The 20442-nt window shown below is 51.0% G+C and overlaps 1 protein-coding gene across 13 annotated transcripts in view; it reads right to left on the reverse strand.

Annotated features, from left to right (window-relative positions):
- LOC116940167 (uncharacterized) overlaps positions 1 to 20442 on the reverse strand; it is a 56697-nt gene that overhangs the window by 27401 nt on the left and 8854 nt on the right. For 5 of the 13 annotated variants that reach the window (XM_032949513.2, XM_032949521.2, XM_076065557.1 and 2 more), the window contains exons 2-6: positions 17313 to 17378; positions 8518 to 8671; positions 6439 to 8226; positions 4479 to 4687; positions 2624 to 2726 (exon numbers count right to left, since the gene is read on the reverse strand). In XM_032949513.2, coding sequence (XP_032805404.2) covers positions 2624 to 2726; positions 4479 to 4687; positions 6439 to 8125 — 1999 coding nt within the window. In that variant the 5' untranslated portion in view covers positions 8126 to 8226; positions 8518 to 8671; positions 17313 to 17378. Of the gene's footprint in view, positions 1 to 2623; positions 2727 to 4478; positions 4688 to 6438; positions 8227 to 8517; positions 8672 to 10149; positions 10272 to 17312; positions 17379 to 17656; positions 18248 to 18377; positions 18499 to 20442 lie in introns of those variants that run through there. The other 8 variants (XM_032949514.2, XM_076065559.1, XM_032949518.2 and 5 more) reach the window with 7 other exon arrangements.

The following is a 20442-nucleotide window of genomic DNA, read 5'->3' on the forward strand; positions in this document are numbered from 1 at the left end:
ATTACCCTGAGAATGCACTAACACAATGCAAGTATGACAAAGCAATTGTTTTGACTTTGATTTTTCATGACGGAGTTACTAAAAGCATCTCCATTGGCAAAAAAACATTTGGACCACACGGAATCAAGTGGTGGCACGGTGGGGAATAAATTCATATGCACGTGCTTTGTGGGGCTTCTTAAATTATCTCAGATTCTGTAAACGAGCAGAGCACCTGCCAAACCCTGAGAGCCCGAGAGAACAAAAAATAAATACTATGCCTCCCCATCTAATAGCGATCCGAAATTATCAACCTTTTGGGGACTTTTCATTCCATTTTCAAAGTGGCTGGAAATCCAATACGCTTGTTGGCAATTTTGTCCAATTATGCTGCTGTGCCCTAAACCAAAGTATCTGAAACAGAGGGCCTGCATTATTGGATTCATGCAAATATCATCGGCAGAGGCGAATCAATGGCCGGGATACGCCCCCTGCTCATGGCCCAACCCGCCTGCCAAACACCCCGTTCCCCGTGCATCAATTAAGCCCATTGGTCACTAATTGAAAACAAATCCCCACGAGCATTCTCCACAATTAAAATAGGTATTGACAAAACGGTCCGATTCGGACGAAGGCTGACAATCCATCAGTCCAAACCTGCCGTCTCCAATTCGGTGGACAGATAACGATGGAATTGGGGTGCGAGTAGGGAGGGCAGGGGGGGGGGGCGTGTTTGTGTGTAGGCTATCTTTGAACACGGGGAGGTGAAAAATAGCAAGGACATCGCTAGCTTGTACAGCGGCGCGAGGGATAAAAAAAGGACCCATTACTCAAATTAACACGGTGCTGCAGTGTTGGGAAGAGGAGGACAGAGAGAGTGTGCCAGGATAGGAACACCGAGACGGGATTCCCTGTGATCCTGAGATTGAGCCCCAGGGCTGACAAGCGACGTAGGAGCAGTCCAGGTCCTGTGTTCAGGAGATTTCATACGCGCAGTGAATGTTACGGGTCTTAATTCAGTCACCTCTGCACGTCAAAAAAAAAAGCCCGCCTTCAATTTGCAGTCACATTCGATTTAACCGTTCTTAACTCTTAATGTGGGAACTCATTTAAGCGTTCAACGGCAGCACTTTTGCCATTCGGGGTGAAAAGAAGAAGGGAGGCGGTGCGTGGAACAGCGCTGTGTGGATCTGGGCTGAAACGGCGCCAAGCTCGTGGCTCCTGTGAGGATACACATTAACTACGGTGCACCGTGCTTCCTTCTTCCAGTTGCTGTAGTCCTTACCCCGCACCGACGATTAGCACGGTTGGCTACGTACGGTGCGAAAGAAGTTCAGCGTACACACGTACGTACAGTGACAGGGCCGAGCAGTAGCGCGTTCGCCGATTGTTGGAGAAGTTCACACTTCGAATCCAGCGGCCGCCCTGCTTATTACTACCGGTTTAATGACCATCTTACTATGGGTGTAAAGACCATCTTACTATGGGTGTAATGACCATATTACTCGGGGTCTAATCACCATATTACTACGGGTGGAATGTCCGTATTACTACTCGTCACCTGTTTCACAGTGGAAGTTCATGATCCCCTGATGCAGTGTGCCAGGGGTCAGCGTCCACATTTGCCAAAAAAAAAATACGCCGCAAATGACTAGATTGGTATCACACACAGCAGCGATTTATTGCCTACTGGCAGACTAATGCCCCGGGTCACTCTTGCAAGTAAGACTCTATCCTGGTCTCTGTGTTCTCACCTTGTTAAAGAAATGACAATAGTTACTTCCATAATGGGCACTTTTCCAAACGGCCTTTTGAGTAGGCCAAGATGTCTACATCATTAGACCTCCTTTGCCAGTACCAAAATGTAATAATAGGGTTTTTCCCCTTTTCTTTTTCTGGCAACAAAACTGAAACCAGAAAAAAGGGGAAAAACCCTATTATTACATTTTGGTACTGGCAAAGGAGGTCTAATGATGTAGATGCTCACCCATAGCCCTCATTACTTTGATAGTGCATTGTCTTTGAGCTGTACGCCTTTTGGCGTCATCTGGTCCAGCACCAATTGGGTCGAGGCTCAAAAGAAAGCCGTCCCTTGGTGTGGACCAATCAGTTTCAAGGACAATGCATATATTATCATAGTATGTTTTTTGTTTGCATTTTGACTGCAGGTATTGTGGCTAATGCAGACATGAATCCTCGTAAAAAGGTTTCAGTTTTGCTGCCAGAAAAAAAAGGGGAAAACCCCTATTGTTAGGCCAAGATGTGTTCGAGAGTGGCGTTCAAAAAGATGAGAGTGGCATTTTTAGGCATGGTGATGCGTGGTTGCAATCCATCACTGCACAGGTGGGGTTGGTGGCTCACAGAAAGAGGCCTCTGTGCGTGGTACACGGATCTGCTGTGCTACATGTGGTTGCCTACACAAGAGGATGGAGCAATGTGATTATTGACCTTTACATACAGATTTCTCTGGGTACAAATGTTTCCTCCCACGTGTATATATATATAAAAAAAATATGAAAAATAAGAATTTCCTAAATATCCTGTGCAGGTCCTGCTACAAAGAAAGCGTGTTGAGACACGGTGCGGATTGCACACTGCTAAACTGGTGTCACTCGCTCACACAACAACTCACTCACTCCCTCACCTGTGAGCAAGCTCAGCCCATTCAGCGATAGTTCAAGGTGCTCCGAGTCAAGCATGAGGTCATCCTCATCGAGCTCCAGAGAGCCCAGACTGTGCAGCATGTCCTGTACACACATAAGAGCGTGGGAGAAGACAGCAAGACACGTGCACAGAAGCGTTGGAAGCGCTGGCACCACGTAACGAACAAAGACCCTTCGCACCCAATAAGAGGAGCCCTCCCTCGACTCCGTATTCTACGCAAAAGGTCCAAGGCATCATAGAAATCGAGCCGTAGACGTTTTCGCACTTTTTTTCCGTGAAAATTTTTTTTATCTTTTAATGCCGCACTTTTTTTTTTAAACTTATTTTCAGCTGCACTGACCGGGGATGCATTCTGCAAGCGCCACGCAGACCACAAGACACGAGTGGCTGACTGGCCGCTGGCCCGCGAGGAGGAAGGGGCGGGGGGGGGCGGATGGGGGGGGGGATAGGGGGGAAGGGAACACTTGATCCTGCTGATGGACAGGGATGTGAATTAAATGGCAAGAAATTGCCTGCGCAGGGTGCACAGCCGTTGTGCTATGAGAAAAAAAAAGGGGGACATCATCAAAGGTTATATTTTCTTTTTAAATATTTTAAGTAGAGCAATAGAAGTTCACGTCAGTCACGAAACCAGAAAGTACATATATTTTTTTTTAAAACGCCTGGCGAAGACGGCGCAGAGGCTTTTAACGTGGCCACGCGTGCAGGGAGAGAGAGAGAGAAAGGGAACGTTGCTCCCAGCTGCGCGTGATGCACAACGCGACTGAGCCCACGGGGTTAGAAGGCCGCCACCGCCACCCGGTGGGCAGAAGTGGCAGCACAGCTCCCAGAACCCAGGCATAGGATTTCTCACTTGAGCATCAGATTCAGAATATTCATTTGTACTGGAGGAATCCGAAGTTCAGTAGTTTTCACAGATGTCCAGTAGACCTACAACTGCTGGACTACTACTACTGTCTGTAACTCAGTTATCTGGCGGTGCTTGCTGCTGCGTTGCAAGCGATGCATGAGCACAATTAACAAAAGATAAACCCCACATTCGTCAATAGCACTGCGGCATAAAAAAAAATGTAATAGGCGACGTTTTGGGCAATGGAGCTTCTTCACAGCGCATTGATATACTATGAAGAAGACCGCTGCCCAGAAAGCATTGTGATTTGACGAAGGACCATCATTGCCTGAAAATGCGCCTGTTATATATTTAGCATTTTCACGCAAAGTTATTGACGTACGCGTTGAGGTTTTTTTTTTGCATTTGCCTAATCATTTACACCTCTTTGGTCTGCCAAGTGAGACGTTATTTGGAGGCGAAAGGTGGCATGCAGGTGGCACGTGATGTAGAAACACAAGGCTCGAACGCCGTTCCTCTTGAATCCACCTTCCGCTTGTCATTGCACGGTGTTACGTTGTGGGCAACAGAGTGCGGCGCATCAAAATGCACCGTTCTACTGTACTTCTACACTCCCGAGTCTACCCTCCCAGGCCTCACCGCACTGGCCAGGATGGTGAGAAGCGCCGAGTTGACTCCCACGACTGAAGGTGGCACGTGTGGGAGGCCTTCGCCGAGGGCTGCAAGTTACCGTTACAATTCAATCAAAACGCAGCGGCGATGCTGGTGGGCACATCGCAACGACCCAATAAACGTCGTTGTGAAGTTCACACGGTGACACTTTATCCAGAAGACAAAACGAAAACGTGACTCATAAAAATTTAAAAGGCACCGCCGGTGCGGTCGGTCCCTCCGCCTTTCGCCCGCGTCTGAACTCATCGGCGTCCTGGGGCCAGCTCGGCACGGCAGCGGGGCAGGCGAGCGACGGCGCGCGGGCGCGACCCACCATGCTGTTGACTCCAGAGGAGGCGAAGCTCTCGCCGCGGTCCCTCCGGTCCTCGTCGTGCTGCCGGTGCCGCGACGCCGGCACCGGCATCGCAGCCGCAGTAACCGCCACGCCGCCGCCGTCGTCATTGTCGTCGTTTAGCGCTCCGTCTCCCTCCGAGCCCTCGGACAGCCGCCGCAGACACTCCCCGGCCTGCGCCCTGCCGCCCGCTGAGGAGTCACGCGCCAATCGCACGACGAGAACAAGCGTCAGGTTTAGGAGACCTCGGCAGGTTGTTTTCAGGAGATGCTTGGGACGGAGGGGCGGCCGGTGGAGAAGCAAAGAGGGAAGTGCGAGGAGACGGTTCAATCTTCGCTCGCGCTGCTCCACTTTGGATTTCCCTCCAGCGCTCTTTGAACCTCGCTCAATGCAAGAAACGTGTTAACGCTGATCTATTTTGCAGCTTCAATCGTGCTGTTTGTTGCTTGCCGCTCGGCGTTGTGGGAATTCGGAACCTGTGCTCAGCGACTGTATTTTAAAAAAAAATAACAATAATCGACTGCCTCAAGCGCGTTCAGCTCGCCTTGCCGTCAATTTCCTTCTCCACTCCCCAAACCCTACACGCCGAAGCAGCCAATCAGGCAGCCCGATACTGTCCTGCGAGAGCTACACGCAGTTAATTGTCAGGCGTGTGGCTCCCTTACGGGGGGAAGGGGAGGGTCAATAGCAGTGTTGGGAGTGGGCAGAGCAAAAGGAATGGATCCGCAGGCAATGCTGAACACAACTCTAATAGGCTCTGCCTATCTCGTGTTTGAGCTGTGAGGCCATTATACGTGGTGTCGACTGGGTTCCCCCCCCCCACCACCCCAGCTGGACGACGAGAGCTCAGAGAGTGACCGCGTGGGATTGTCGCGCTCCGTGCGCGGGGCCCCTTTGTTGGTTTACGCTGCATCACGAGGCGCTGTCGATGCACGACGTGCCACCGTGCACGGTAGCCTGTGTGCGGGCCAGCAGCCGAGTTGACCAGGGCACCGCGCTGGCCAGGAGATGTTCACTACTTCACCTGGTATAGAGGACGGCATGCCTGTCGGCATGTTCTCTCCGCGGTCGTGTGGATTTTTCTCCCGGTCGTAAAGGCTTTTCCCTCCACCTATATAAGCATGCATTTACAGTATTTGGCTGCTATCAATTTCCACATGATAAGCCACGATAAACATTGGGGTGGAGGGGAATACAAATTTAAGCGAGTTTTGCTTTGAAAAATCGGTAGGCAGTAAGACGGTTCCATCATCGGCAGCTTGCCACGCAAAACAGGGTTCGGCGAGTAGGCCGGAGTGCGCGCAAACTTCCGCTCGCCCGAGTTTCCCCGAACGGATCAATCGCGGCAGCGCAGAAGGACGGGCGAGGCTCCCCGCTAATGCGGGCTCCGCCCACAGCCGGGAGAGGCGCGAGCGACCGCGGCTTTGACGGCTCGAACATCCGAGACCATGCGCCAGCGATTGGCGTTTTTTGTTTCAGTCGTGTATCGAGTAACGTACAACTCGATTGGCCATGTGAGGACCAACGCACTGTCTGGCTTTCCGAGCCATCGTACACACTGGAGTGATTTGCACACACCGACAGTTTACCAGCTCAATGAAGCACTTGAAGTCACGTGGTGCCTAGGTGAAATGGTCGCGCGCTTTGGTTTTGTATTTGTTTTTATATATGAGCAGACCAACTGCGCAGGCTACTAACCCTCCCTCCATTTCACTACAATCTGAGTGTCACAACAGCCGGCACACGACCAGTCCTACACACCTGTTGTGACAGGCATCGTACTGACAACCACATGAACCACTGTTATTACATCAATTGTGTGTGCTAGGGAAAACGACGCCCCTCCTCTTACATCCGCGCGGTACAACGTTCGGGTCAACGAGGCCTCTGGTGAACCGTCACGGTCACAAGCGGCACGGTAGCGACGGCGGCATGTGTTTACCCTTCAGCGGAAGAACTCTGTGCGGAAAGCCGGCGTCTCCGCCAGGGTCCGCGCCGGGTCCCTCCACCGCCCCGGGCGCCTCGTCCCAGCACGCGGCCGCCACCGCCACCTCTTCGATGTGCAGCTCATGGGCCACGCTCCACGCCAAGCTCTCGGGGCCGCTCTCCGTGCGCCGGGGGTCGACCTCCCGGGCGCCGGCGACGTCCCCGGAGGGGGCCGGCGCGTCCGCCGCCGTCGGACCGGCGCCAGCGCCGACACCGCGAGGGTTGGTCGCGGGGCGATGCGCCGAGCCGCCCTGGTAAAAAAAGCGCGATCCGCCCACGGCACGCCCGTCGCCGCCGGGCGCCGCGGCTTCCCTCTCCGCGGAGCGAGTCTCGGCGACGAGAGGAAGGCCGCGCCGCGACGGGTCCGCCCTCGCCTGTGCCCTTCGCGGGGACTCCGGGCTGGCGGTGCCGACGTGCGGCACAGACGCTCCCGGGGCGGCACGGTTACGGCCGTGGTGCCCGTCAGTCGGCGCTGCCGCGGGCTTCGCGATGCAGCCCCGCGCGTCGTCATCGTCCGCTCGGTCAGCGCCGGCGTGCGCGTTGGCGTTTTTCATCGCCGATTGATTGGCGGCGTTCGGCCCGTCCGCTCGGTGGAGCCGACGCGGACTCTTCCCGTCGCCGGCTCGGGGGGCCGCATCGCCGTCGGCATCGGCTTGGTTTCTCTCCCAGACGTGGCTGGAGGTGCTCTGCGTCTTCACGATAATGTTCTGGAAGACGGAGCTCTCCCGCGACCCTGTCAGGCTCCACACCTCGCACACGTTGTCCGCCGACGCCGTCTTCACGAACCTCAGCGGCCTCTCCGCGGCCGCCTCAAGGGAGTCCACGCCTGGCGACCGCTCCTCCTCCTCCTCCCCTTCTACCGGCGCCGCAAGCGCCGGCGCAGCGACCCTCTCCTGGAGCTCCCGAGGATCCGTTTCCTCGGCCAGCTCCAGCAAGGGAAGCGCCACGGCGGCGTTGCGGTAGCCCGTCATCACCGCCTTGTCGAACTCTCCCGAGTTGCGGTTGGGCCGGATGCAGCTGCGGAACACGCCGCGTGTCGCCGACGTGAGCAGCGACTCGCGGGCGAACGAGTCGGAGAGCGACCGCTTCACCTTCTTGCCGCTGCGCTCGCCGCCCGTCGGGAAGCGGAAGCCTCGGGAGAACCTGGACCCCGAGGCCGCGTCATCCCTGCTGTCCACGCTGCTGCTGCAGCGGCTCGACTTGGACTCGAGGGTGGCCGAGTTGGACCCGTCACGGGGCGACTCGCAGAAGCTGAACTCCCGCTCGCCGCTGCCCATCGAATCGCGGTTGGCCGCATCGCCTCCCATCGGCCGCATCGGCACCATCGTGGGCGTCGCCACCGACGCCGCCGCCGTCGGGGACGACGGCGTCTTCTTCCTGCTGCTCCGGAGCGCAAACGACGGGCGCCGGAACAAGCTAAAGCGCTTGCCCGCCGAGTCGCCTGTCCCGGCGCTGCCGGCGATGTTGCCGCTGCCGCTGCTGCCGTTGCTGCTGGTCTTCCCCGACGTGGAGCTCGGGCCCGAGTCAACGCACAGGGGGCTGCTACCGCTGCTCGCGGACGGCCGTGCCGGAGAGCGGCGCGTCAGCCGCGGCAGACGAGAGGCCAGTGTACTTTTCTTGTGGTCTTTCACTTGACCCTCCATCGTTGGTCGCAGAGTTCGCGTTGGGGGGCCTGGCGGCGATGGGATTTTTTTGTTTGTTATATAATACTACGACGCCTCGTGTTCAGCAGCTCCACTCCCACCTGCGGGATAAAGAATAACAATTTGCCGCTTTTAATTAAATACGTTTGGAGGAACAGCAGCACAAGCCACGGCAACAATGATTTTAATTGTATATCAAATATGATAACACGGGAAAAAAGAAGAATGTAATCGAGTTGTCCGGGGAACAGCCCCGAGAGGACTCTCAAAATCGAAACATTTGGTCGTTTGTCCCGCGACCAATAACGTCGCGTGCATCAAACAAACGGAAAAAAACTCAAGTCACTTAGCGGATTAGAGAGACTCAGGGGATCCACGTTGGCGGCGCTCACCTGAGCCCTCTTACGAGCCGCCCGTCGCACATTACGGAATTAGGCCATGGCTCCCGGGCAGCGCTTACTCCGGGTCGCGCGTCATCTCCACGCGAACCACGTTTACGACGTCAAGGCAACCGCACGTCAGCACATCGCGCTCCGGTCGGTCACTCTGCGAAAGAGGAAGTGGGGGGGGGAGGCGACGTCAATGAGCCGGTGTCAGGACTTTTAGCGCGACGGATTGCGCCGCGTCGCAGCCAGAGCACGTCAAAGAGCCCCGGTAACGTTCCGGCCTCTACCATCGGGGGCCACGCGGTGGCGAGGATCCTATCCTCTGCCTCGGATTATTTACTTACAAAGCTGACTGCAATAGCGAGGCGTGCATTCATTTCCGTTCGTATATATTTTTATGACGCACAAGCAGGCCTTGCTGGTGTGAATACAGGAATGAGCGGCTGCGGGGGGCGAAGATATTCATCCGTGAAATAAATACGGGGTATGTCCATCGCCGTCTTTTTCCCCATGACAATACGAGCGATGAACGGGCGAGTCCGCGCGTCAATACCCCCCCCCCACCCACGAAGGACATTCAAACGCGCGGCAACACGGCACGGCAAGGACCGCAGCACTTTCACGCCGTAAGCCTTTGTTTTTAATTCCAAGCCTCCCTATTCGGAGAGAGAATGGGCCGTGGATAATGCAAATCCTTCTAAAAGCAGAAACACATTTTGGCACTTGTGCCGTGGACGCAAACACAAATGCCGAAACGACAACTTACGGAGACAAAAGGGTTATTCCAAAGGCTTATTCCGCACTCTATTACAGACTCTTTTAATTTCCTGCTCGTGCGGGCTTTTGAGAACAGAGCCGTGCTTAGCTGGCCACATTTTGCCTTGTGAGATGTATGGCTGCTTTACGATGGGCAAGTTGTCATGATACCCTGATCCACAGTAGGGAGCTAATGCAGGACTCAGCGTTGCGGTGTCTGTCAGTTACGGGGAACTCAGTTAGCGATTCAACCATGTATGTATGTATGTAAAAATGTCACCATCACCGATGTGGAGCAGGGGATTCGACCCTCTCCCCTCCCACAATGCCTCGCTCCGTTTGTCTCTTTCCCTGTCTCTCCTCATGTCTCTATCCTCGTATGCCAGTGTGTCTCTCCCTGTCTCTACTCATGTTTCTCTCTCTCTGCCTTCGCACGTCTCTCTTTACAAGTGTCTTTCTCTCCTCGTATTTCTGGTGCAAAAGAGAACATTTGCTCCAAAAATTCTGACCGTGACTTTTAAAATGTGGCGCTATACTCTCACTAGCTGTGCACATTAATTATTTCATATGGGTCTACATATCCATGAATGTGCTCGTATTGATTTCCCACCAGCTTGTTAACAAAAACAAAGGCCCCCTGTATAGCCTGAACAGACTGTTGGGGAAAGTGCTGTTAGCGAACACCTATGAAAGCCAGAACGGTACGCATGAGGTTGGGTGACCAGCACCACGCCCGACCGCCTTTGTCTCCCCCAGTGGCGATGTTTATACACTGCACCAGTTACTAATTTCAGGCTGAGTCGACCTCGGGGAGGCCCAGGACCGGTTCAAATAATCGGGTTCGTAGCGCAGCGTGCTAACCGCTACATTAACGCTCCCCACCTGCTGGTTTGCAGCACCAGGTTCAGGAGCATAACACCGATGAGCAGATGCAATGCCATTGCTGTGCCAAGGCATGATGTAGTCCATGAGCCCACATCATATATATCACTTGCAGGTATCACCTGGCAAACAACAGCGAATTGAGTGATAATTAACCATTTGAAACGAGTGTGTTATCAAATAATTCACTCTCGTTAGCGGTACAAATAAATCGGTATGACTAAAGTTTTGCTACTTTAGGTGGTACCAGCTTCTGCTCTGGCCCATGTGATGAGTTTGCGGTTGTGATGCGTTTGCAATAAACGTTTAAATGACCGATATGGCTCCAGGATCATATTCCACAGGGCAGTCAGTAATCATTAGTATAATAATGAAGTGTATCTTCACTTTTAAGCACAGTACGAAATCCAATTAGGACTGTGTTTCAGATGCAGATGATTTGTTTAACTTCCTTAATATCGGGTGATGGTGCTTATAGTTTTCGCGTTTGTACCAAACCACTAGCCGCATCCATTAATGAGCCACTTTTGATGAAATCATAATTAAATATCTCCAACGCGATACCTACCATAAATCATAGTTTCCTGATCCGTGGAGCTGCCCAAATGCAAAAACGCTTTGCCAGACGAGGCGGCGTACCAAATTATTAAACCGTGTGCGGATTACTCTCCCACCAAATTGTTCAACCTGTGGATTATGCTCTCTCACACACACCGGTCGTGCTAGTGAAGCCGTAATAAATTGGCACGTTTGTTCATCACGTGACAACTTTCTCAATTGACCGTGTCGAATGTGTATGCATGAATGTTGAACTTCTTTCCCACCGTGAGTAGCCAACCATACTAATCGGAGGTACGGGGATGAGTGATGGTGTTGATGCCGATGATTGTGATGAGACTGATGTTGATGACGGAATTGGTGGCAGCAGCGATTGTAATATGGGTGATGATAGTGGTGAGGTGCGAGTGGTGGTGATGATGGCAGTAATAGGCTAATTAAATGGTGCTTATCATTTATTTACCTGACAATGCCGATGCCTTTGACGCTGATGAAGGTGGCAACCCAGAGGTTACATTCACACACTTTAACAGTTTTACTCTTGGAGTTTAAAATTGTTTGTTTTTTTCATAAAAAAAAACTTTAAGGCAGCAATTGTGTACTTATAAACATGTAATTCACAGCGAGCGATTTTATTGTTATTTATTTATACGCTAAGGTTTACGACACAGTTTACTTACGCATCATACACACACAGCGACCTATCGCGTCATACACACAGCGAACCACCACCGCTCATAAACACAGCGAACTGCCACATCACACACACACAGTGAACCGTCTGGGAATCTTAAACGTGAGAACCCACCACCTCCTCGGTGGTGGTGATGATGGTGATGACAAGAATGACGTCGAACAGAGACGCATCGTGAAAACGCACGCCCCTTCATATCACCTGGTATCGGCCGCATTACCGCTCTCGAACGTAAAAATAATCAACGCCTAAATCGCCAGCTCTCTCACCGAATTGAGCCGCTATGCTCACGTTTTCTAGGAGTTGGCACAAAATCACCCGGCACGCGCCCGATTTCGTCAGAGGTTGCAAGCCAAGCAAGAGCTTGAGCCTGCATGCCGAGTGGTGGATGGGGCGACCACCACGGATGGTACCTGTAAGGGCACTACGGCAAAATCCATTGATGAACTGAAATTCTAAGCTCCAAACGTCCCGTCTATGCTCCTCGCCTACACCAAGCCCTGGCTGACCAGCGTGGTAAAGTATGGTCCAATAACCTCCACGTCCCCCACAGCGTGGCGAGGCCCTCAACCGTCAGCGGCTTGAGACAAGGGGCGATGCGTGCATGCATCGAGACCAGTACGAGTGTGGGTCCCCGCCACCGTTTTGTGTCCTTGGGGTAGCATTAAGAAAATGTGGGAGGGTGCATTCTATTTATGTACTGACTGCTATTATACAATGAGCCACGTAATTAATTGTAAACACGCTGCACAGTGGCCAAACAGGTCGGTCCGCACCTGTCAAGAGCCGCCTCACAGGTGTGGCCCTGGAGATTTCACGACATACGTGAGAGCCAACAAAATGGAACCAATCGGGCCAGTCACTTAACTTGGCCGCACAACACAACACAGGGCTGACCCTCGGTACCTTCCGAGGAATATAATGTACAGGAGGCCACAGCGAACCTCTTCCCCCGCAACCTCCAGTGCTAACGATTTAGAGGCGGCACCGCTGGAATACTGGGTTCAAGTCCAGGCAGCAGCCTGTGATTAAACTGGGTTCCCAAGTGCAGCGAGTTACGAGTCTCAACATGGCCACCAATGACTGCACAAACCCGCCTCCCCGGCCCCCATCACATTCAATTTGGTTTTGAACTTAATTTGGCTTAAATTACAACTCTAATGGGACTCATTTATTTGTTGTGATAATTTTTGTTGTTGTTGTTTCTGCTTTTTGTTTTGGTGCCATTTTCTAATTTGTTTATTCATTTTACATTTTACTTGGTCGTAGCGTTTTCATTTTCTCGGTATGCACACGTGTGCGGGATGCTGTTGGCATGAATGACGCTAGTATTATTAATTAAAATTATCGGTTTAACTGTCATGCGGCGAACATTACTCTCGGTCTGAAAGTGTTGCCACCTATTGCGTGGACCCGAGGTCAGTGGAAGGAATCTCAGAGGCAGCTCTGCGAGATCCACTTCCGCGGTCCCGTCGCAATGCCCTGCCAGAGAACCGGATGGATTCTGTCTAATAGACGCGAAGCCTATAGAATAATCTGGGGGGAAAAATGTATATTTTTGGACGGACAAGCTGGTGCCTGAGCTCCCCAGACATACCCCTGCTGTCTGCATCCTCCGCATGCCCCGCGGGGGGAGCTCGCTTGCTCATCTCATTTACAGATAACATCAGATGCATTTAACATTCCTTTCACAAAATGCCTTATATAGTATAACAGGAGCAGTGAGCCCATGTTTACTCCCCTCTCTCACTTCAATTACCCTACATATAATTAAACACAAATAATAATTATTGGTGTTTTTGTTATTATTATTGAAGCTGCTGCAACGAGTCAAACATAATCCATTACGAGGTCAACAAATACCATTAATGATGTTGGCAATAAAACACTGCAAATCGAACTTTCAATTTTTGATCAAATGTCAAACATAAGGTCAACGTGGCCCCTCTTAGTCTGGGAGGTACAAGCGCTCGCACGTCCAGAGCGTGCACCCGCTGTTCCCCGAGTTGCACACCACGATCCCTCTCATCATCATCATCATCATTTGCCATGGTCCGTCCACTGCTGTGCATGAAGGCCTCCCCAGGCCACCGCCACCTCCCGCCGTAATCACCCTCGTGAGCCTCTTAATTCCCGCTCGACCCTCGGGGCTGCGGTGCAAGCACCGTGCGGCTGCTCAGCTGGAGAGGCTTTTGCCCAACGGCTTCATTGTGGCTCAAGGGGTTGGGCGAGTGCCTCCTAATCCAAGCTCCTTGAGTCCAGAGCTTCGCAAACTCCAGTCCTCGCGACCCACCACAGTCCAGCTTTCGAAGGTAACCCATTTACCTCTGGCCACTAAGCAAGCAGCACATGCCTGATGATTGTAAAATACGTTCCACGTGACTTTGCAGAGCACCAATTCGTTTTTAATAAGCGCTCTCTTGCCGTTCGCCATTTAGTCACGGTGATGTTACCAAGGCGGTTGTGCCAGGCTAGGTGCACGTTGAGGCCACGGGAAGTTTGTAAAGCTCACCGGCAGGAGATCACAGGACAGACCCAGGTGGTATGGGGTGACTGAGTTGACTGGCAGATGCACCACCCGTGCTCCCCACGATGCCAACTGTTGGCATATGGGACAAAGATGCTTTTAGCGAGCACCTATGAAGGCCATCACAGCACACGAGGAGGTGGGTGGCCAACACCACGCCAGACCGCCTTTGTCTCCCTAGTGACGACGATTACACACCGCACTAGGTACTCATATGAGGCTGAGTCAACCTCGGGGAGGCCCAGGACCGATTCAGATAATAGTCACTGGTGTTAGCCATGAGCAGGAATCGAAATCCGGTCGCCGGATTCAGAGCGCAGCATGCTAACCCCTACACTGCCGCTCCCCCCACACGTGGGACACACGTGGGACACACATGTACCGTACACAGCCCGCGTTTTGCAAAAGCAAAACATTACAGTAAGATTTGGTACAGTACACAAAATTCAAAAACTAGTATCTTGCACTAAAGACGCATTACCTAAACTATCAACAGAAGGTGTATATCGGATTAATTGTTCATGTGGCAGCTGCTACATTGGGCAGACGGGACGTAACATCAGCGTAAGACTAAAAGAACATCAGAGAAATATTAAATTATCTCAAACACAACTGTCGGCAGTGGCAGAACATGCCTGTCAACAAGGACACTCAATTGATTTTGACAATGTTGCAGTGGTGTGTAAAACTAATTATTACTGGCAAAGACTAATTAGAGAATCCATTGAAATTGAGAGGAACAAGAATAACTTTAATCGCTCTGACAGCTACCGGCTTAGTGCGGCCTGGAAGCGTATTATTAAATAATACACATTACATTTTGATTTAAAGAATTACTAATCTACAACTCATTACTAATCATTACCAATGACTGATTACTAATCGATTATATAATTACATTACCCCCCCCCCCTCCGCCTCTAATCACTGCACCTGATGAGTTAAGTGATGACGTCACCCTGCTGCTCTATATAAAACCGGGAGCAAGCGAGGGCTTTACCATTCTGGCGAATTGCCCGATGATGCTGGAAGTATTTACCAGCGAAACGTCGTACTCAAACTGTAAATGTGGATTAACTCTTCAACACACCGGTGGGCTGAAGTAGTGAATTATTTGTCTTTTGTCAACGTGACACTTTTTTTTTTACTGATTGGCCGTGTCGGGTGGTGGAGGGTTACGACACATTTATAAATAAACGCGATCTAACCCAAAAACCTTTATTATGAATAATATTGGTCGCGAAAGCCTACGTGTTAAACTGATATGTTGTATAGTACTGTGTTATTTTACTTACCTTCATAAGGATGTCATAAGCATATTCAAAAGTGAAAATGTCAATTAATAAATGAATATTATATGGTGTTATTTAAACTTATCTGTAATAATGCAACTCTTCTTTCTTGCTTGGGGGTTATGGGTAACGGTAACACAGTACACCTTTCCAGAAAATTTATAATTAAAGGTAATTTGTCGCAAATAGCCAAAACCTTGATTGTAAAACCCGCGAATGTTAAGGGTTTATGTATCGCATTTTGTTCTTTTCTGGTTTAAGATGTGGTGTTGCCAAGAGAACTAACCATCAACATGTATAAAGTTTCATATTTTACTTCCGATTGTTAGGTTTCCGGAAACCAAACGGGCATAGAGAGAGAATGTCAAGGTTTTCCCCTCGCTTTATGCTGGTTTGGTTTGTGCGATTTCACGCTATATATGCGGCCTAACTATTTCTACCCAAAATTCACAATAAGCGGTTTTAATTCACTCTACATGTGGCTATGCGGTCGGACTTGGGACAATGTTGTGCCTGTATTCTGTGTACTGTGTGTGCTGTACGCACTACTCGGCAGGCAGCTGTCCTTCTCGTGCAGTTTCGCTTTGTCGCGCCCATTTTTTCGGAAAGCATCTACTACTACTACTACCGCGTAGAGCGAGAGGAAACCTGTAAATTTAAGTTTTACGAAAATTGTAATGGCACTAAGTGTTGCTGTTAATGCGACGCGATTACCCCACGCACTTTGTTGGCAAGATTACGACCGGATGCACCCGCTGCGCCACATCTCCGTTGAACACAAACTGGAGCCACCTTGCAGCTAAAGGCGATTGCCCTAGGACAGCGGTTTCCCAACCTGTGGTCCCGCAGACCCCTGGTGGAACCAGTCAACCCTCATCAGGGAAATGTATAATTTCGTAGCATGTGGTGGTTCGCAAAAATTTTGGAGGTTGAAAAGGGGTCTGCACACTAAGAAAAATTATATTATTTTTCATCTCTAGCAGGTAAGGCCTACTGGGCAATTTAGCTCTTTTTCAGAAACGACCTGGCCACAAAAGGTAGCTCAACAAAGTGGCTGATATCATGTGGAAATTCATAGCAGCCAAATACACAATGTTTCTAAACGTGGAGGGAAAAACTGGAGGACCCGGAGAAAAATCCACGCGACCACGGGGAGAGAGACATGCAAACTCCACATATACAGGTGTTAGGGTCGAAATTGAACCCACAATCTCCTTCACACCATGCGAGGTAATTAACATCTCGCCAGCGCGGCGCCCTTCTCGCCATCGTGAAAAGGTTGGGAACGACCTCTCCACGGCACTGTAAATAACTAAGCACATGTACAGCGGCGGGGGAGCATTTCCGCGTTGTTTCGTTTCCAACAATATGAACTCGACGGTGATGTCAGTTCGATAGCCAATAACCACTGGCACCAGCGGCGAGTGACATCCCAACTGGTCCTGGATGTCCCCCCAACTTCCATGGCACATGATTCGCCATGCTGGTCCAACAGCCCCCATCACCCACACAGCGTGGGGAGGCCTTCACTCGGCAGTGGGTTAACACGCAATTATCATTTAATGTTAATTGCGCACACGCACACACACGCATTTGCTGCATATGCAGCACAGAGCATTATCACACAAACACCGCAAACACGATCGATACATGCAGCCCTCAAAATGTTTGGTTGAACAAAAATCTAAACCTTGACTTAAAGCATTCGTGACTGCAGGAATTCATACTCTTTGGGTCTTTCGGTAAAGTCACGTGGACGGAAAAATAATAAAATGAGAACACATTTCTTTTTCTATCTACGTGACTTTACCAAAAGACCCAAAGAGTAAAAATTTAAACTTCAACATACTGGGAACAACCACCGACTCTCAAACTCTGTATTGAAGATTTTAAATGACCCAAGCGCGCAGAGCGCTAGAGAAAGTGAAGGACAGACTTTAATGCACTTAGCTAAATGGCAACCCCCCCCCCCCCCCGCCTTGCACACGAGAGCCACTGCAATAACCTTGCCTACCCCACAGGACGGCTTGGCCACCGCAGTGTGCCCCTACTGTGGCCGATTTGGGGAATGTCCCACGCACGTGCTATTTACCGCTCGCAGCTGGGCAACAACTTCTCCAGCGAGACTGCAGCTGCTGCTGCTGCTTGTTCACGAAGCCTGGAACAAAGACAAACACACACAAACACGAGCGTTCTGTTAACTTAGCCACAAGTACCAGCACCGCATAGCTCTTCCGTGTACCCAAAGCGACACTGGGCATCCGCAGCAAATGGCCACTTCCGTGACATCAGCCTCGCTGAAAACCACAGGTTAGGTTAATAATACACTTGACTTTTAAACCCCAATCATAAGAGACATATAACGGCCCTTTCTTATCTATGGCGAGGCAGTCAATCAATAATCAGCTCCCCAAACGTGTAGTCAACACTGCTTACCGCAAAATGGATTTTGAACTTGCCGAGAGTTTTTTTTATTTTATTTCATCCTTCCACCGCCGTGCTGCAATTCCAAAAAAATTAAGAAGTAAAAATCGCTCTCCTGGGAACGTACGATGCAGCACTTCTTACCGACCCACGGAGTGTTAGCTCCGCCGTGGCAAGTTTGCGGTGGAGCGGGCGAGGCGCGCAACATGGATCGAGACGCGTCCCGTCCGCTCGCTCGAGTTCCCTTGCCGGCTCTCGGGTTAACGAGCACTCACGTCGCACGCTAACACGCCCCCCCCCCCACCTCCCCACGTGAGAGCCACGCACGCGGCTGCGCTAGCCCCGCTCGCTCGCAGATGAGAGGGGCACGGCTCGGGGATGGGACGGCGGTCGTTCTATTCCGTGCCCCCGTTGCGCAGGAAGTGTGTAATTATGGCACGTCTCTTTTGGTAAACACTTGGCCCGAGGATGGTGTGGGAGTCACGAAAGCCAACGGTCTTGGCCACCGATTGTGACAATGTTCGCAGCGTGCCGAGGCAGGATAACGCCTTTTAATGTATTTTTGGGGAGTGATTTGAGATGTTATAAAGTTGTTTAACAAGCGTGGTGCCCCCCCCCCCCGCCCCCCTTCGATTTGGAAATTTGAACAAGTGTAATTTACGTGACACACTTGGTGAGGAGCAAAGGACAGTGCAGTAAAATCCATTGCTGTGATATACTTCTATGTTCCCACCTCTACATCCGCCACCTTCTTCACCCGGCAATTGCTAGACGCGGTGCAGTACGATCCAATAACACCCACGAGACCGCACGGTGTGTGGAGGTGATCATCCAGCAGTAGATTCAAAGAAGGGCTGCTTGTACATGTACAAGAGACACGAGTGTGTTTGCCTGTTACATGGCAAACACTCAGTGCACAGAAACGGTATTAAGTGACATAAACAGAGCAAACAAACAGGTGCTTCATATCATACACCCAGTCTGGTTGTAATATGGATTACATTACGTAACACAAACAATGCTTAGTGAAAAGCAATACCCTTTCCGCTAAACAGAAAACAATGTTGAGAAGCATTATTCTACGTCAATCAGCGTGCGAGATATACATCACACTCCAGTTTTGCTTTCACGTCTTATCCAAACTTCCGTACAATTGAAATCGTTCATTTCATCAGCAAAAGCCACACCGAGTCTCTGGTCTCCTTTTCAGTTCACGAAAAGTGCTTAGGCATGTGGATAGGAAACTGGCATGGGGGGGAAGGGGACACTGAAACCCCCTCCCAGTCGGGTTTGCGAACCCACTTGCTCTACTGCTACCTCATTCCTACCCGCCGCACAGCCCAACGCATTTGGGAGATTCACACGCACCCCCACGACCTGCTTACTACTGCCCAGGTATTACGAACACACACCCCTACTCCCTGCTTACTACTGCCCAGGTATTACGAACACGCTCCCCCCACGCCCTTACTATGGCCGATGCAGCAACAGGAGTGCTGTGCTAGTTCGTAAATTCGCCAAGCCCTCAGATAATAAAAGCACCGATAATTGCGCACACTTGAGCCAACTTACACACGGAGCTTCGGGTCACATTTTCCCAGGCTTCGAAGGGTCCTTTACCATTGTTCACCACCCGTGACTTTCAAGAGCCTAAGCACCCACCCTGGCCCATCAATGGATTAATTCCGATCAATACCATTATGGGAGGCTTTCAGCAACGCATGCAGGCGGGGATTCCCGAGGCCCTTCACGCATGTACCACCTTCTCTCTCTCTCTCAACGAGGGCGCACTTCAATAAAACCACTTAAATCCAGTTTTGTGCATCTTCTTGCGTCTCTGCCTCTGTGTGCAAGTACATGGCCTTAGGAGATCCTCCTGCCCCTGACAATCTTACAGTAACGTACTCCATACTGTACAGGAAACACTTGACTTTGTTTTTTGGTGGTGCAGTGGTTTGCACACTGCACTATGAACCCTGTGACCCGAGCTAATTTCCTGACCACGGCTAACATCGGTAAAATTTGGTATTACAACTTGTCCTGAAGCGTGGAATAGAATTTGGGTCGCAGGGTTCGTGGCGCAGCGTGCTAACCACCGCACTCCCGCGACCATCAACACAGACGCACGTGCACACGTCAAGGACCAGCTCTTCTAACCCGCGATGCCGGTGAACCGGCTGCCCACCTCACCCACAATAACTAATTCATGCGCGCCAATGCATCAGCATTTACAGGCGCATTGTAAAGTCCGGCCTGGGAGCATCGTCAGTGGACCTGGAGCCACCGTCGCTGTTGGCGGGCACCTGCCAGGCTCGAGCGGCACACCCTGCGCTATTTAAAGTGTCGGCAAGAACACGCAAATCGCGGCCACGCCATAGTTGCGGGGAGCCTTACCGATCACCATCATTCAGGGTAGCCGGGCAAAAACAGAACGGCACATTTGAGAAAACAAAGCATAGTTTGCGCACTGAGTTCCTCAGCTTTCATGATAATAATCATTATTATGAAGTCAGGCGGGTCAAGAGACACTGCGATTCTGACTTCCTGGATTATTACTGTGACCTACTGGATCCTGTCCTGACGAGGCTTGACACAGTTTCAGACTGTAGATCGTATCGAATTGCGTAATTTGGTTGTGAGAACTGTTCGTCAACTTAGCGGTGAGCGATGTGAAACAATAATTACCGGAGCTCTAAAACGCTTGTACATCGCTTGACGATTTATTTTATTTGACTGTGTTGAGTGCTGCGGGGTTCTTAATGACATGGATTTGGTCAGATCGTGAGATGGCCTAACCC

Source organism: Petromyzon marinus, chromosome 8 (assembly GCF_048934315.1).
Source record: "Petromyzon marinus isolate PM22_M1 ecotype Great Lakes invasive population chromosome 8, UKy_Petmar_22M1.pri1.0, whole genome shotgun sequence".
NCBI lineage: Eukaryota > Metazoa > Chordata > Hyperoartia > Petromyzontiformes > Petromyzontidae > Petromyzon > Petromyzon marinus.